The sequence below is a fragment of the Trachemys scripta genome, chromosome 16 (genome assembly GCF_013100865.1).
Source record: "Trachemys scripta elegans isolate TJP31775 chromosome 16, CAS_Tse_1.0, whole genome shotgun sequence".
In the NCBI taxonomy this organism is placed as follows: domain Eukaryota; kingdom Metazoa; phylum Chordata; order Testudines; family Emydidae; genus Trachemys; species Trachemys scripta.
The window spans coordinates 9,312,967-9,326,474 of NC_048313.1; the positions used below are offsets into that span (position 1 = coordinate 9,312,967).

General features: G+C 40.2%; 1 protein-coding gene across 1 annotated transcript in view; it reads left to right on the forward strand.

Annotated features, from left to right (window-relative positions):
- Positions 1 to 13,508, forward strand: part of ASH1L (ASH1 like histone lysine methyltransferase) — a 127,850-nt gene that overhangs the window by 90,914 nt on the left and 23,428 nt on the right. The window contains 6 exon segments of the mRNA XM_034792260.1: positions 559 to 653; positions 6,205 to 6,278; positions 7,868 to 7,913; positions 8,173 to 8,281; positions 10,436 to 10,642; positions 13,296 to 13,442. Coding sequence (XP_034648151.1) covers positions 559 to 653; positions 6,205 to 6,278; positions 7,868 to 7,913; positions 8,173 to 8,281; positions 10,436 to 10,642; positions 13,296 to 13,442 — 678 coding nt within the window.

The following is a 13,508-nucleotide window of genomic DNA, read 5'->3' on the forward strand; positions in this document are numbered from 1 at the left end:
AAAAAGAGTATATTATTTTATTTAATCTTACTTTTTTTGTTCTAGTCATCTTGGACATTACTTATAACAACTGTAGGTACAAATATTCAGATGGAAATGTGATTTTTTTCAAGTCGATGTTTTCCCTTTAAGTATTGTCCACAAAGAAATTATACAATTAAAAATAATTTTGACCATTAGTCTTGAAACAGGTGGGTTAGATCTACTTGGAAAGTTGATTTAGGCTTTTGGAGTTTGTATCTTCTTTAGTCCATGTAAATATGACATATAAAAATAACCTATATGAGTCCAGGTTACAATTTTCAAAATAGTATGCCTAAAGATACCTACATTCATATATAGACACTGAAATACAAGTGGCCTGACGTTCAGAAGCCCTGAATCCAAGAAAAGGCCTGATTTTCAAGAGTGGTAGAGGTCCAGAAAAGTGGTACAGACCATTACTGTCTGACAGACTAGAGGATTAATACCTTCATTAGCATAGAAAGTGTTGTTTTCACAAGTGATAAAACTCTCTCACTCTGGCTTTCTCTGCTTCTTTCTGCCTCTCATTCTCAGCCCAAAGAGCCGCCTGATCCAATTAAAGAAAGAGAAGCTGGAGTACACTCCTGGAGAGCATGAACATGGATTGTTCCCAGCTCCTATTCATGTTGGTGAGTACTGCATGTATGTTTTCTGTTGCTGAGAATCAAGTGCCACTCCTCAGGTTGAGGGTTAAACTTCTCCATTTAGATTGTCTGTTCTTTCTCTCCTTTTCCTCCCCATTTTTTTCTGCCTTTTTCTTGTAGGGTCACTCATTTCACCTACTCTTTAACTGTCAGAACTCATACTTACTCCTCTGTTCTCTGTGAACTGTCTTCAGTCTAACAGTTCGGACTGAAGGGCATTCTGTGCGTTAGGTTTGTTTTTGTAGAAATTGCTTTGTAGCTCTTCAATAACCAAAGTTTCTTGCCCCCAAAATTGTATCAAACTCATTTGATTCAGACTCTGAATGCTTTCATCATTCAGAGGTCTAAGGGAACAAGATGGACTGGATGAGAAATACAATAAAAGCTTTTCTTCAATTATTGTTTGGATTTTACTCTTTGCAATTTTTCTGTTTACTCTACATTGTCAAGATCTTAATCTAGTTTTCATACTGGTTTATTAATCAGAAAATAAATGTTATTCTTTAAACATTATATACTTTGCTTAAATGTTGTACAATAATTTTATTTTCAAACCAGTATTAAAGTAGGATGGAAACCAGTAAAATAATGAACACTTGTTACATCTCTTAAAAAAAAACCCACACAGACATTTAATAAATCCTTCCCACATACCTGTGAAGGTTTTTAGCTTCCACTTTCTAGATGAGGAAAGAGTAGGTACAAAGAGGTTAAGTCACTTGCTCAAAGTCACGCAAGTTGAAATTCACCTTTGTGCAGAAGGCAAGTGCAAGACCTGTGCATCACTTCAGTCTTATTTTGAGAGTTTAAATAAGACTTAAGTGATGGATCGGTCTTGTGCTGACTCTCTTTCACAAAGGTCAGTTTTACCCGCAATGTGCTAGTGGTAGCATTAGGATTAGAACTGAGCAAATTCTTGGCTCTTAGTCACATACTCAGACAACTAGATTATACTGCTTCAAAGTAGTTTATAGTTTGACATAGGACTTCCAGACTGAGGACTTTCAGAAACAGGTCACTTCCCAGTATAGCAGCAACCAATCTAAAATGACTTTTGCACACAATTGTCTAGAGCACTGAGCAGAGCACATAGGTTACTCCTGAGGACATCCTGCGCCAAAAAAATTAAAATTCTGTGCACAATATTTTAAAATTCTGCAAATTTTATTTGTCAAATAAATGTGGAGGCTCCAGCATGGCATTGGGAAGCACAGGTCACTGGCTGCACAGAGGTGGGAGATCACATGTTGGGGGTTTCTGGGTGCAGTAGTAATGGGACTTTGCAAGGGGGTCCAGGTGAAGGTGGTTGGGGCACAGTGGGGAGGGGAGTCTTGGTGTGGGGGGTATGGAGATTGGCCGGGGGGGTCTCAGTGTGGGGGGCTTAGTACAGGGTTCAGTTGCTGGGGGAGTGGTGCTCAGTGTGGTGGGGATCCAGGTGCAACTGGTTGGGGCTTGGTGAGTGGGGATCTGGGTGGTCCAGATGCAGGGGAAGGGGGGCTCATCAGGGGGTTCTGAGTGCGGGGGGGTGAGGCTCAGCGGGAGGGTCTGGGTATAAGGGGGTTTAGGCGGATGGGAGAACAGCTCACTGTACTGGGATCCTTCCCCTTGCAGCTGAGGAGCAAAGGGTGTAGGACGCAGAGCAGGAGGGGAAGTTTGCAGAGCTTCCTGCAGCCGGGGAAGAAATCTGGGGGTGGGTCTGACCTGGCCCCGGATGCTGTGCAGGGGAAGAGGAAGTCCCATCCTTCTCAGCCCAGTGCGGACTAGCAGCTGAGCCCGGCACAGGATAGGAGCCACCAGCCAGGCCTTCCCCACTTCCGCCTCCTGACCCACAGTGATTTGCATTTCTGTCAACTGCCCTGGGCACCCGAAACATACTATTGGGGGAGGGTTTCATGACTGCTCTTGTGGCTTCCCTTTGCTTCCCCATCAGAAAGTGATTTTTCTGCAGGGGAGCAAAGAAATATGTGGGGGACATAAATTTTGCGCATGTGCAGTGGCGCAGAATTCCCCCAGGATTAATAGGTGTAAACTCCCTGTGTTCTATTGATTTGTATTGCAACATTACACTGGGAAAAGGGGTTTGAAGGGAACTTTGCATTGTTCAGACAGAATGTTTGTGCCACCAAATGTTTTTGTTTGATTAGAATGTCTCCCTTAGCCAACCCCTAGTGGGTTGTGTTGTGAGTTAGTTTATTTAATAAAACAGCAGCTGAAAGATATGATAGATCTTCATGTGTAAATCAATAACCATGAACTTTTACTAATTCAAATTTCAGAATTAAAGATATTAACAAGAAATTTGTGAACTTTCTCCATAAGTTCCTCCTTTTTTTATTAGTTCATGTGGCTTTGTCCCACAATTGAACTGTCTCCCTAGTGGCTCAGATTTAGTATGCAATGCAATGATCCTTTTCTCTTTTTTCCACACAAAGCCACGACCTCCAGTTTATTTGTACCAGCAGACACAAACAAACTTCTGCAATAAAGATAAGGCAGCTTTAATTACTCTGTATTGGGTAGCTGGAGAGTGGTTTAACTACAGAATAGTGTTACAAGATTTAATTCTCTGCCAGATAACTTTACTAGTGCCTGCTTAATGAGGGCTAGAGAACGTTCCATATTCTCCAGGCTCAGTGCCAGGGCACTTGAAAGAGCCTTTTGTTTCACTCAGTGAGGTCATAGAAGTGAAAGCAAATTCCCAGCAGATTTAGCTGTTTCCTGGAACCTGCTAAGGATAAAAAAAGCTTTGAAAATAAAAACTAATTTAAGAGTAAGTTGTAAGGAAAACATTACAATTTTTATTTTCCAGTTTTCTCAATGATGGAGGTATGCATTTGAATCTAAATTAAACCACAAAAATTATTGCTAGAGGAACATGAAGAGGCTTGATTAGACCCAGGAAAGCCAGGATGTTTGGGCACTGGGCTGACACTTCATCTTTATTCACCCTTTTGGTTTCAAATCTGTGCAGCAATATCCCAACAAAATGACAGGACTACATTTTAATCTTAATTTTAAAAGTCCTGGTGTTTGCAGTATCAAACCCTGACACTTGTAGTAGCCAGGTTCTTAATGGCAGAAACTTTGCGTACACCAAGAAATTGAACTATTGCTGAAAATGTTTTTTCAATACCATGTCCCCTTGAAACATGATTAGGAATGGTCTTGTCAAATCTACATTTAACATTTAAGCCACTGTTAATACCAGTTCATGGTAACCAATTATTGAAAGTCATTTTCAGCACTGGATCATATTCTTAGGGTAATGGGCTTAAGAGTTAGTACATTAGACCCTAATGGAGTCTCCTGACCCCTCTGGTCTATTGTGTAAATTAGGCTTGTGGAAACTTTTTGTATATATTTGTTATCTGTGTTAGATCATTCTAGTTCTTTGGGCACAGTAATGAGAATTAAGGAGAGAGTATCAAACTTTATTTGAGATTTCCTAGTTAGAAGTTACTGATGAATAATGTATGAGTCAGAGCTTCTCTCCTCCAGTCAGATAGCTGTTTTCCTTAGTAAGTCTCCTTAAGTAACTTCATTTCTGGAAGTTACAACAGATTTGTACTATGTAGTATCTGTATCCTCTACTAACTGTTTGACACCAGTTGTTGAAATAGGAAGGAATATCTCTTACACAAAAACAGTAGGATGGGCTGTAGATACCTCTCCAAAAAGAACATTTGAACAACAGGTTTTATTCAGGTCACTTATATTGATTAGGAAAGAGGAAGTGATATGAAGATGTGGAGCTTGTTGGAGTCAGGAAACACTTCATATATACTGGAACCCTGCACTGCATAGGCAGATACAATTGTTTTTAGAGATCTCCTTGTTAAATTATGCAGCATAATGCCAGCAAAAGAGCCATTCACTGTCTCATTGGTTAAGAAATCAAGTCTGGGCAGAGTTCTGGAATTCTTGTCTAGATACTTAAGAACCAACCCAGCCACTATCTCGTCTCTCTTTACAAAGTATAATTCAGTGCAAACTGTTCTGTCTCTTCCATCCATCCTCCTCCTCTCTTCATTGTTCGATTTAGTAAATCAAAAGTGCTTAAAGAATTCCTCTTTTCTTCCAACATCTTTTTTCATGTCATATAATAAACAGTATACACATAGTAATAGTCCTAGAGCTCACTTTGGTAAAATAAGTAGGGGAAAAATGGGCCTTCCTGAGAAAATCTGACTGGATAAAACATAATGTAAAATAGATTGAATGCTTAAGAACACTATTCACTATCTACTTGCCATATATTTTAGTGCACCCAATTGTATTGCCCAGCTAAGTGCTACATACTAGGAGCAAGGGAAGCACTGAAGGGGACTCAGTTGGTTCTTAGGAGCATCCAACTGAGTACTTTATCAGATGACTTGGTCAGATTTTCCAGAAGAATGTGCAGAAGGGAGAGCAAAAGTTGCTTGTTTTACAGACATCTCACACTGATAAGAAGTACATTTTTAATGAGGATTGGCAAAATAAATTCTCCACAGTGTTTCTCTGACAGGGCGTGGCTTCATGGATCTGAAAGTTCACTTTGAGTCAGGCTGGGAGAAAATCCAGGATAGTCCCACCTTTTGGAAATGTAACTGAGATCCCATTTCAGTGCATTCATGGGTGGGGGGCTGGCAGGGGGGAGGGACTCATCCTCTACATACTAGTACATTGTTTGGGGAAAGGGAGTTTTGAAGAGCAAATGTCAGGATGAAGTCCTGACCTAAAAGCACAACTGTGGAAATTGCTAGTGGAAAGGATCTGTTACTGCACTCTTGGGTCACCAGGACCCCACTGTACACACTGTCCCAGTAATAACATTGAGATATTACAATGTGAAAAATACTGCAAAACCAGAGTAGGTACCTTCTTGAGGAAAATAGATTTTTGAAGATTAAAAGGTAAGTCTTTTTATATCTGTAAAATGTATTCTGGCCTTCCAGTTTCTCGCTTTACAGTGACCTCTCCTGTGAGAACCCCTGCAGAGTTCCTGGCATTGTTGTCAGTAGTTTAGCTGCAAACAGCAGAGTTTTGTGATCTCTCTAAGGCCAGTCATCAAAGTACAGTTTAAGACCCCTCTCTGCAGAAAGCAGAGTGCCTTTCCCCTCTCACCTTCCCCAGCAAGCCAGTCTTCATATTTGGAAGTACAGTTTATGTGACACCACTTAAGAGGCTAATGGAAAAGATCTGTTACTGCACTGTTGGGTCACCAGGACCCCACTGTACACACTGTCCCTGGTAATAACAATGAGCATGTTACAATGTGAAAAAACCTCATTCAGTATCCATAAGAATAAACCTAGCTGTGACACTAGAGGAAAGCCAACACCACCAGCATGTTTTGAAGGATTCTTTACTGACATGTTTCCTGTGTTGCCCCTAATAAACAAAATGTTCTTTGAGGATTTCTGCTATTCTGTCTTCTACTATTTTCAGAGACTGAGGGGCTCTGTCAGAATTTGGGCTCTGTGCCCATTCATGGTCCTCTTTCCTCATGAGTATATGTGAATGAGTGTGTGACATATAAACCATTTTGTTTCAGGGAAGTATCTGAGACAGAAGAGAATAGATTTCCAGCTGCCCTACGACATCCTCTGGCAGTGGAAACATAATCAGGTACAAGACAAAAATGTTACTAAGTGCCAAGATTGCATTCAGAAATGCTAGAAATAGACTAGGATTCTTATACCACAGCTACAGTTACATTTTCTGAATATTGGTAAATATTCATGTCGTTAATGAGAAAAAAAATAATTTGCATGTATATATTTAATGTGGACAATTTCCATTTTTCCCTTCCCTGCAAAATAGCAGCAGTCCACTGGGTTTCTGAAAAAGCCCATCTTTAATTTTGCTGTGGACTTTTGTTTTGGAAGCCCGCCTACTTTTTATAAGGATCTTGTTTTAGACACGCCTTAGGAGAATTCAGATGTACTGCCAACAGCACTGAAAAATTTCAGGCCTTATTTTTCTTGAATCAGTCCCAGCAGAATGGAATTTATTTTTCATTTGCAAGCTGAAATTTTCATACTGAGGGGAATGGAGAGAGTGTTTAACAGTTACACACTTTAAAGATCTTTAAAAAGAATGTAAGACTAAAAATAGGGATTTATTTTCTTTTTCTTAACTGAGAAGTCTCCACAAGTGATTTAACACAGGCAGGGTAAATCCAGCTCCAGCTCCACAGCAAGAAATGAGCTCTAGGAGATGTAACCTTGCCATGTAAATGAGCTCCACAAATTCCCAAGGTAGTGTGGCTCCAGGTGCTCATCAGAATACCACCAAAGTCTAATCTTAAAATAGTGAAAGCTGTTGACATTCTACTTGGGGAGAGTTCCTGGCTTTGACTTTAAGATTATCTACATCTATCAATATCTTATCTATAGGATAATATTACATAGTTAAAAATTGTATACACTCCTTATGCACCTAATATCTGAACACTTATAGAATCATTTTGTAATATGATATCTGAGACATTTGATACTGAAAGGGGGCTACTAGTGCAGTACACACAAAAAGTGAATTGTAATTATTCTTTTAAAACACAATTAAAAGGAGAAGCAATTAATGTTACTTTATATTGAATTATCAGCTGAAATCTAGTTCTGTAATAGCTTATATAGTAAATATGTAACAGTGGGAACTCCCTTTTATCTCCTATCCTCTCCTTATATATAGCAAATTATTCTGACAAAAGGATCTGCATTTCCCTTGGTTCCAGCCCAGAGATCTTGGGCTTGAATTCTGATTTCCCCTCCTTCCCACTGTACTGAGTATAAGTGTACTGCACTTCCACAAGAGCGGGTGCCCCTACTCAGTCATTTTAAATAAGTATTTTTCACTGTAATGCTGAGGGAAATATTACTACCCCAAAGAGCTATGTCTGTTTCCATAGATGTTCTGTTTGACTTTTCCTGCTTGCTATGGTCAGGCAATATGGAGGAATAAACCATGTTGGAAATTGTGTTCAATGAGCTCTCTAAACTTAGGTATTTTTTATTCAGATACATTTTTAATCTCTCTTCTGATGTCTGCACACAGAGAAGTAGCCTGAGCTGATGAAGAGAAATCTTTATGCATATATATTATCCAGTAATTAACATAAACATATACATATGAACACAGCATGCCCATCATTTTCCTGAATGGCAGCTGCAGCTGTGCAATGTATTAAGAAAGAACTTTCTTTTTCTTCCTTTTAGTTGTACAAAAAGCCAGATGTCCCACTTTATAAAAAAATCCGTTCTAGTAAGTAACTTTATTTATTATTATTATTATTATTTATTTGTTTTATTTATTACTTAATATAGGGTGTCATTATACATGTGCTTACACTAAGCAGTGTAACTATGGAACTTTGACATGACTTCCACTTTTCCACCACCCTCTGTTCCACAAAGGACTGGCCGTCCACCTTCTTCTCAGCTTTCTATTATTGGGGTGAAAGCATTTCAAATAGCTGTTTTAATCTGGAAAAATGATTTATTTTCCTTTTTTCTTTTTCCAGATGTCTATGTAGATGTTAAGCCTCTTTCTGGCTATGAGGCCACCACCTGCAATTGTAAGAAACCAGATGATAGCAATGGAAAGGGCTGTTTAGATGACTGTCTTAACAGGTAGGAAATGTACTCACTAAGCAGAATAAGGGAATTCCCCTGAACAGGCTAATTGCCATAAACTGATACTATTTGAAAGTTAGAGATGTGCTGGGTGTGATCCAAAGCTCATCAGTCTGAAATGATCCCAATACAACGAAGTGTGGATACAGAAGCATATAGCATAGTTTCCTTTACTGGCTACCGCTTTAATAATAAGAGAGTATGCTATTTCTCTCCCCTCTTCAGACAGGAAAGCAGTCTATTGGGCTGTGCTTGAAGCTTTCAAAGACCCATTTTACTCCATGGACAATAGTAGAAGCCATTCTTTTGATGTTTCCTTTTGAAGAACTTTAGTTTGAGGACAGGAAGGAATCTCTCAGTTGTTCTGAGGTCAAATCTATGTTCAGAAAAGAGCAGTTGCTGATGGAGCTGGAAATGGATGACTCAGGAGGGAAGGGAAGGTATGAAGAAAGAGCAGGAATCCCATGAGGGGGAGAGAAACAGAATGCAGTCATTATCACAAAGAGAAGAGCCAGGAAGAAAGTAAGAACAGAGACACATTATAGGGATTTTGGATTCCATTCATGACTACCAGAACAGTTCTCTGTAGGGAAGAGCATGACATTTCTTCAATCTTAGGGACTAGTAATCAAATAACATCTTAGACTAATTTGCCATTTCATTATGATTAAATCAACTTTGCTTATGAAAGTTCTTCAGATCTTGTGTGCTAAGCACAGCTCTAGTCTGCATAATTTAGGTTACCAGAGTGGTTACATTTTAAAAAAATTATAATTTCATTAATTTCCCATTGTTCCTGAATCTAAACTCCACCCTATCTCCCCAGTGCTCCTGTCCCTCAAAGCTCGCCTGCCATTCAGCAAAGTGGCATCAGAAAAAAATGAGATTTTTCTAAGAATTTATTTAAATTTTCTAATCTTTAATCCCAGGAGGTATGAAAAGATCAGGTTTTCCTGTTCAGCATAACACGTCCCCCGAATAAAGCATCTGCAGCTTACTCATCCTCCTTGGAATACTGCCATAGAGTTCACTGCCCTTTCCAATTCAGGCCTGTATTACAGCATAACTGGAAGAATTAAAATGGAACTCTGTACCAAAAATGTTGTTGTTCATCATCTCAGAAGCAGAGCCAATCCATACTCTCCTTCTCCAGGATTAAAACCATAACATACTCCGAATGGATAATTCAACAGAAAAAAAAACAAAAAAAAAAACATGTTGGGGACTCTGAAAAAAACAGGTTGCACAAATGTATAATAGGTATCCAGAGATTTGTGTAAGGGATTTATATATCTTTTACTAGCCAGTCAAAATGCAAGAGATATTGAGCCTGATTCTCTTCACAACGGTGTGACTTTGTTGAAATTGCAGAGCAGCTAAACTGACATAAAAGAGTGGAGAATCAGGACTGGAGACTGTTGAAATGTTATACATAAATTATGCTACAAGCCCCTGTAAGAAGCATAATAGCGGTAGAGCTGGGCAGGAAATGCTTTTCTGATCCTGGGAAGATTTTTCTAAATCTAAATTCATCCCCAATCAAAATTCAAATCTCAAAAATATTTACAAATTAATATGAAAAAATCATTTCAGATCAATCAAAATGTTTCATTTCAGTTTCAACCTTTTTATTTAAAAAAGACAATTGTATTATAATTAGTTTAACTTTTGAAACAAAAAGGCATTTTGAACCTATAACCATAAGTTTTCATTTTGAAAATATTGAAATGAGACATTTCAACAATTTTTAAACTTGTTTCTAAAAAAATTTTGAACTGAGAAATTCACTGAAACCAGTCCTTTCCCGGGAACAATTTCTGTTTTGACAAATTGCCATTTTACAACCAAAAAAAGCTGTGTCAAAAATTCCCAATCAGCTCTAATTAAAGTTTTTTTTGGCTCTGCATCTTCACTTGGGTGTGTAGACCTACAAATTTCCATGTGATAGCTCATTGCATTGCTACTTCTGAGATAGGAACTGGGACTGAGATAGTATCAGTTTTGTGACAGAGGAAGGAAAGGGGATCCCATTATCATCAGAGATTTTGGGAAAAGTGATACCTTTAAAAGGATTTACAGTGTGTTTTGCTTGAACAGCAGCTTTCCATGTATGTTTACCATTTCCTTTAGCTTGTTTGTCTTTGATTTTAGAATGATCTTTGCTGAGTGTTCCCCTAACACTTGCCCTTGTGGTGAACAATGTTGTAACCAGCGGATTCAGAGACATGAGTGGGTGCAGTGTCTGGAACGATTCCGTGCTGAAGAAAAAGGATGGGGTATTCGTACCAAAGAGCCCCTGAAAGCAGGACAATTTATCATCGAATATTTGGGAGAAGTTGTTAGTGAACAAGAATTCAGGTAGAAACTTGTCATTACTGTTTCAAATGGCAGACTCACTAAGTTGCTTTGAGAACACGTTATCCCCTGTAGGGAATTAGTTACCAAGTATGAGGAGGGAAGGAAGGGGCAGTATTTTTCTATCCACTAGCACCAGGTAGAATGCATAGAATTTATCATTTTAATCAATAAACTTTTCTTCAGTCAAACTGAGAAAGGTGATTAGTCTCTGTAACATCTGTTCTGTAAATGCCCAATGCCACAAGTGAATATGAATTTGATACAGAAACAAGCTCTGTACAGGATTCCAATTGTACAAGACAGAATCAGCAAGCAGCATTGCATAGGAAAAGAAATGAGCCTTTACAGGCAGATACAGAGACAAAGAACAACACGTGGGATCGTTAATACTTGATGAAAGGAATAAGTCCCTAGTCAAGTTAACTCCATACCAACTACTGTCAGGGTTCAGTCAGAAGATAGATATGTTTACCTGAAGAGTGAGCTGCTGACATGGCTGAACCCATTTCTGCACTGCTAAGGAGGAGTAGCTCTTACCCTAGGACGTAGCCCAGGAAACTGTCCAACCCCAGTGTGATGGGTTGGGTCACAAAAACTCCCTCGGGACTGCCACGTGATGTGCTGAGACTACCTCTGAGTACGTTTTCCCTGGCACCTTGGGACTTCAGTACCCTGTCTTGTTGAGCCAGACATGCTAGCCTGCTGCAAACATAGGCGCCAACTCTGTGGGTGCTCCAGGGCTGGAGCACCCATGGGGAAAAATTAGTGGGTGCTCTGCACCCACTGGCAGCCAAGCTTCCCTCACCCGCCACCCCATCTCCTCCCCTGAGCATGCCGTGTCCCCGGTCCTCCGCCTACCTCCCAGCACTTCCCGCCTGGCCACCGCCAAACAGCTGTTTGGCAGTGTTAGCATGCTCCAGGAGGGAGGGGGAGGAGCGGGAACGTGGCATGTTCAGGGGAGGAGGCGGGGAAGAGGCAGGGCCAGGGTGGGGATTTGGGGAAGGAGTTGGAATAGGGGCAGAGTTGGGGCGGGGACTTTGGGGAAGGGGTTGGAATGAGGGTGGGGCAGGGGTGGGAAGAGGCGGGGCAGGGGTGGGCTTCATAGGAGGGATGGAGTGGGGGCGGGCAGGGGGCAGAGGGGGGTTGAGCACCCATGGGAAAGAGGGGAAGTCAGCACCTATGGCTGCAAACACAGACCCAGGTCCGAACTACATCCCCCAAAAGCTGCAGACTTAACTGAAAACAGCTCAAGAAGGGCTCCTGTCTCTAGCACCCAGATACACAGTTCCCAATGGGATCCAAACCCCAAATAAATCTGTTTTACTCTGTATAAAGCTTATACAGGGTAAACTCATAAATTGTTCTCCCTCTATAACACTGATAGAGAGATATGCAAGCTGTTTGCTCCCCCAGGGATTCATTACTTGCTCTGGGTTAATTAATAAGCAAAAGGTGATTTTATTAAATATAAAAAGTAGGATTTAAGTGGTTCTAAGTAATAACAGACAGACCAAAGTAAATTACCAAGCAAAATAAAACAAAAACACGTAAGTCTGAGCCTAATACAGTAAGAAACTGATTACAGATGAAACCTCACCCTCAGAGCTGTTCCAATAAGCTTCTTTCACAGACTAGACTCCTTCCTAGTCTGGACCCAATCCTTTTTCCGGTACAGTCCTTGTTCCAGCTCAGGTGGTAGCTAGGGGATTTCTCATGATTGCAGCCCCCTTTCTTCTGTTCCGCCCCCTTATATATCTTTGGTTCAAGGCGGGAATCCTTTGTCCCTCTCAGGGTTCCCACCCCTCCTTCTAAATGGAAAAGCACCAGGTTAAAGATGGATTCCAGTTCAGGTGACATGATCACATGTCACTGTAAGACTTAATTACCCACTTGCCAGCACACACGTATACAGGAAGATTTACAAGTAAACAGAGCCATTTACAACCAATTGTCCTGGTTAATGGGAGCCATCAAGATTCCAAACCACCATTAATGGCCCACACTTAGCATAACTACAATAGGACCTCAGAGTTATATTTTATATTCCTAGTTTTAGATACAAGAATGATACATTCAAACAAATAGGATGAACACACTCAGTAGATCGTAACCTTTGCAAAGATACGTTACATGGCATATCTAGCATAAAACATACTCCAGTTATGTCATATTTACACTCATAAGCATATTTCTATAAAGCATTATGGGGTGTAACGTCACACCCAGAAAACTAAGATGAAGAGAAGTGATGATTTTGGAGAATATATACAAATTGTGCATACATGCACACAAACCAGCAGCCTTGTACTTGCACAGTCCACTGCTATGTGCATGTGACCAAGATGAAATCTGTACAATTAATTTGCAGAACAAGAGGCAGCATGGTCTGGAAGGAACAGCTCCCAAATTCTAATCCCAGCTCTTTCAGTGACCTTGGTCAAGTCACTGCCCTTGTCTGTGCTTCAGTTACCTCATCTGTAAAAACAGAGGTGACAATGCTTATCCTCTATCTCTGGATGTAAATGTAAAGTGTTACAATTATCTCTCTAAAGCCACCTCCCAGAGTTCCTGCACATTCTGTTTCCATATTAACTATGTGTGTGCTTTGCTTTGACAGTTGAAATCACAAGAACTTTCCTGTGTTGCTTTCTAGGAACCGGATGATTGAACAGTACCATAATCACAGTGATCATTATTGCCTGAATTTAGACAGTGGGATGGTGATTGACAGCTATCGCATGGGCAACGAGGCTCGATTTATCAACCACAGCTGTAATCCTAACTGCGAGATGCAGAAATGGTAAGAAACAAATACTGTACATGCTGGACCTCTGGCTATACCCATGGTTAAAATGTAGATAGGATG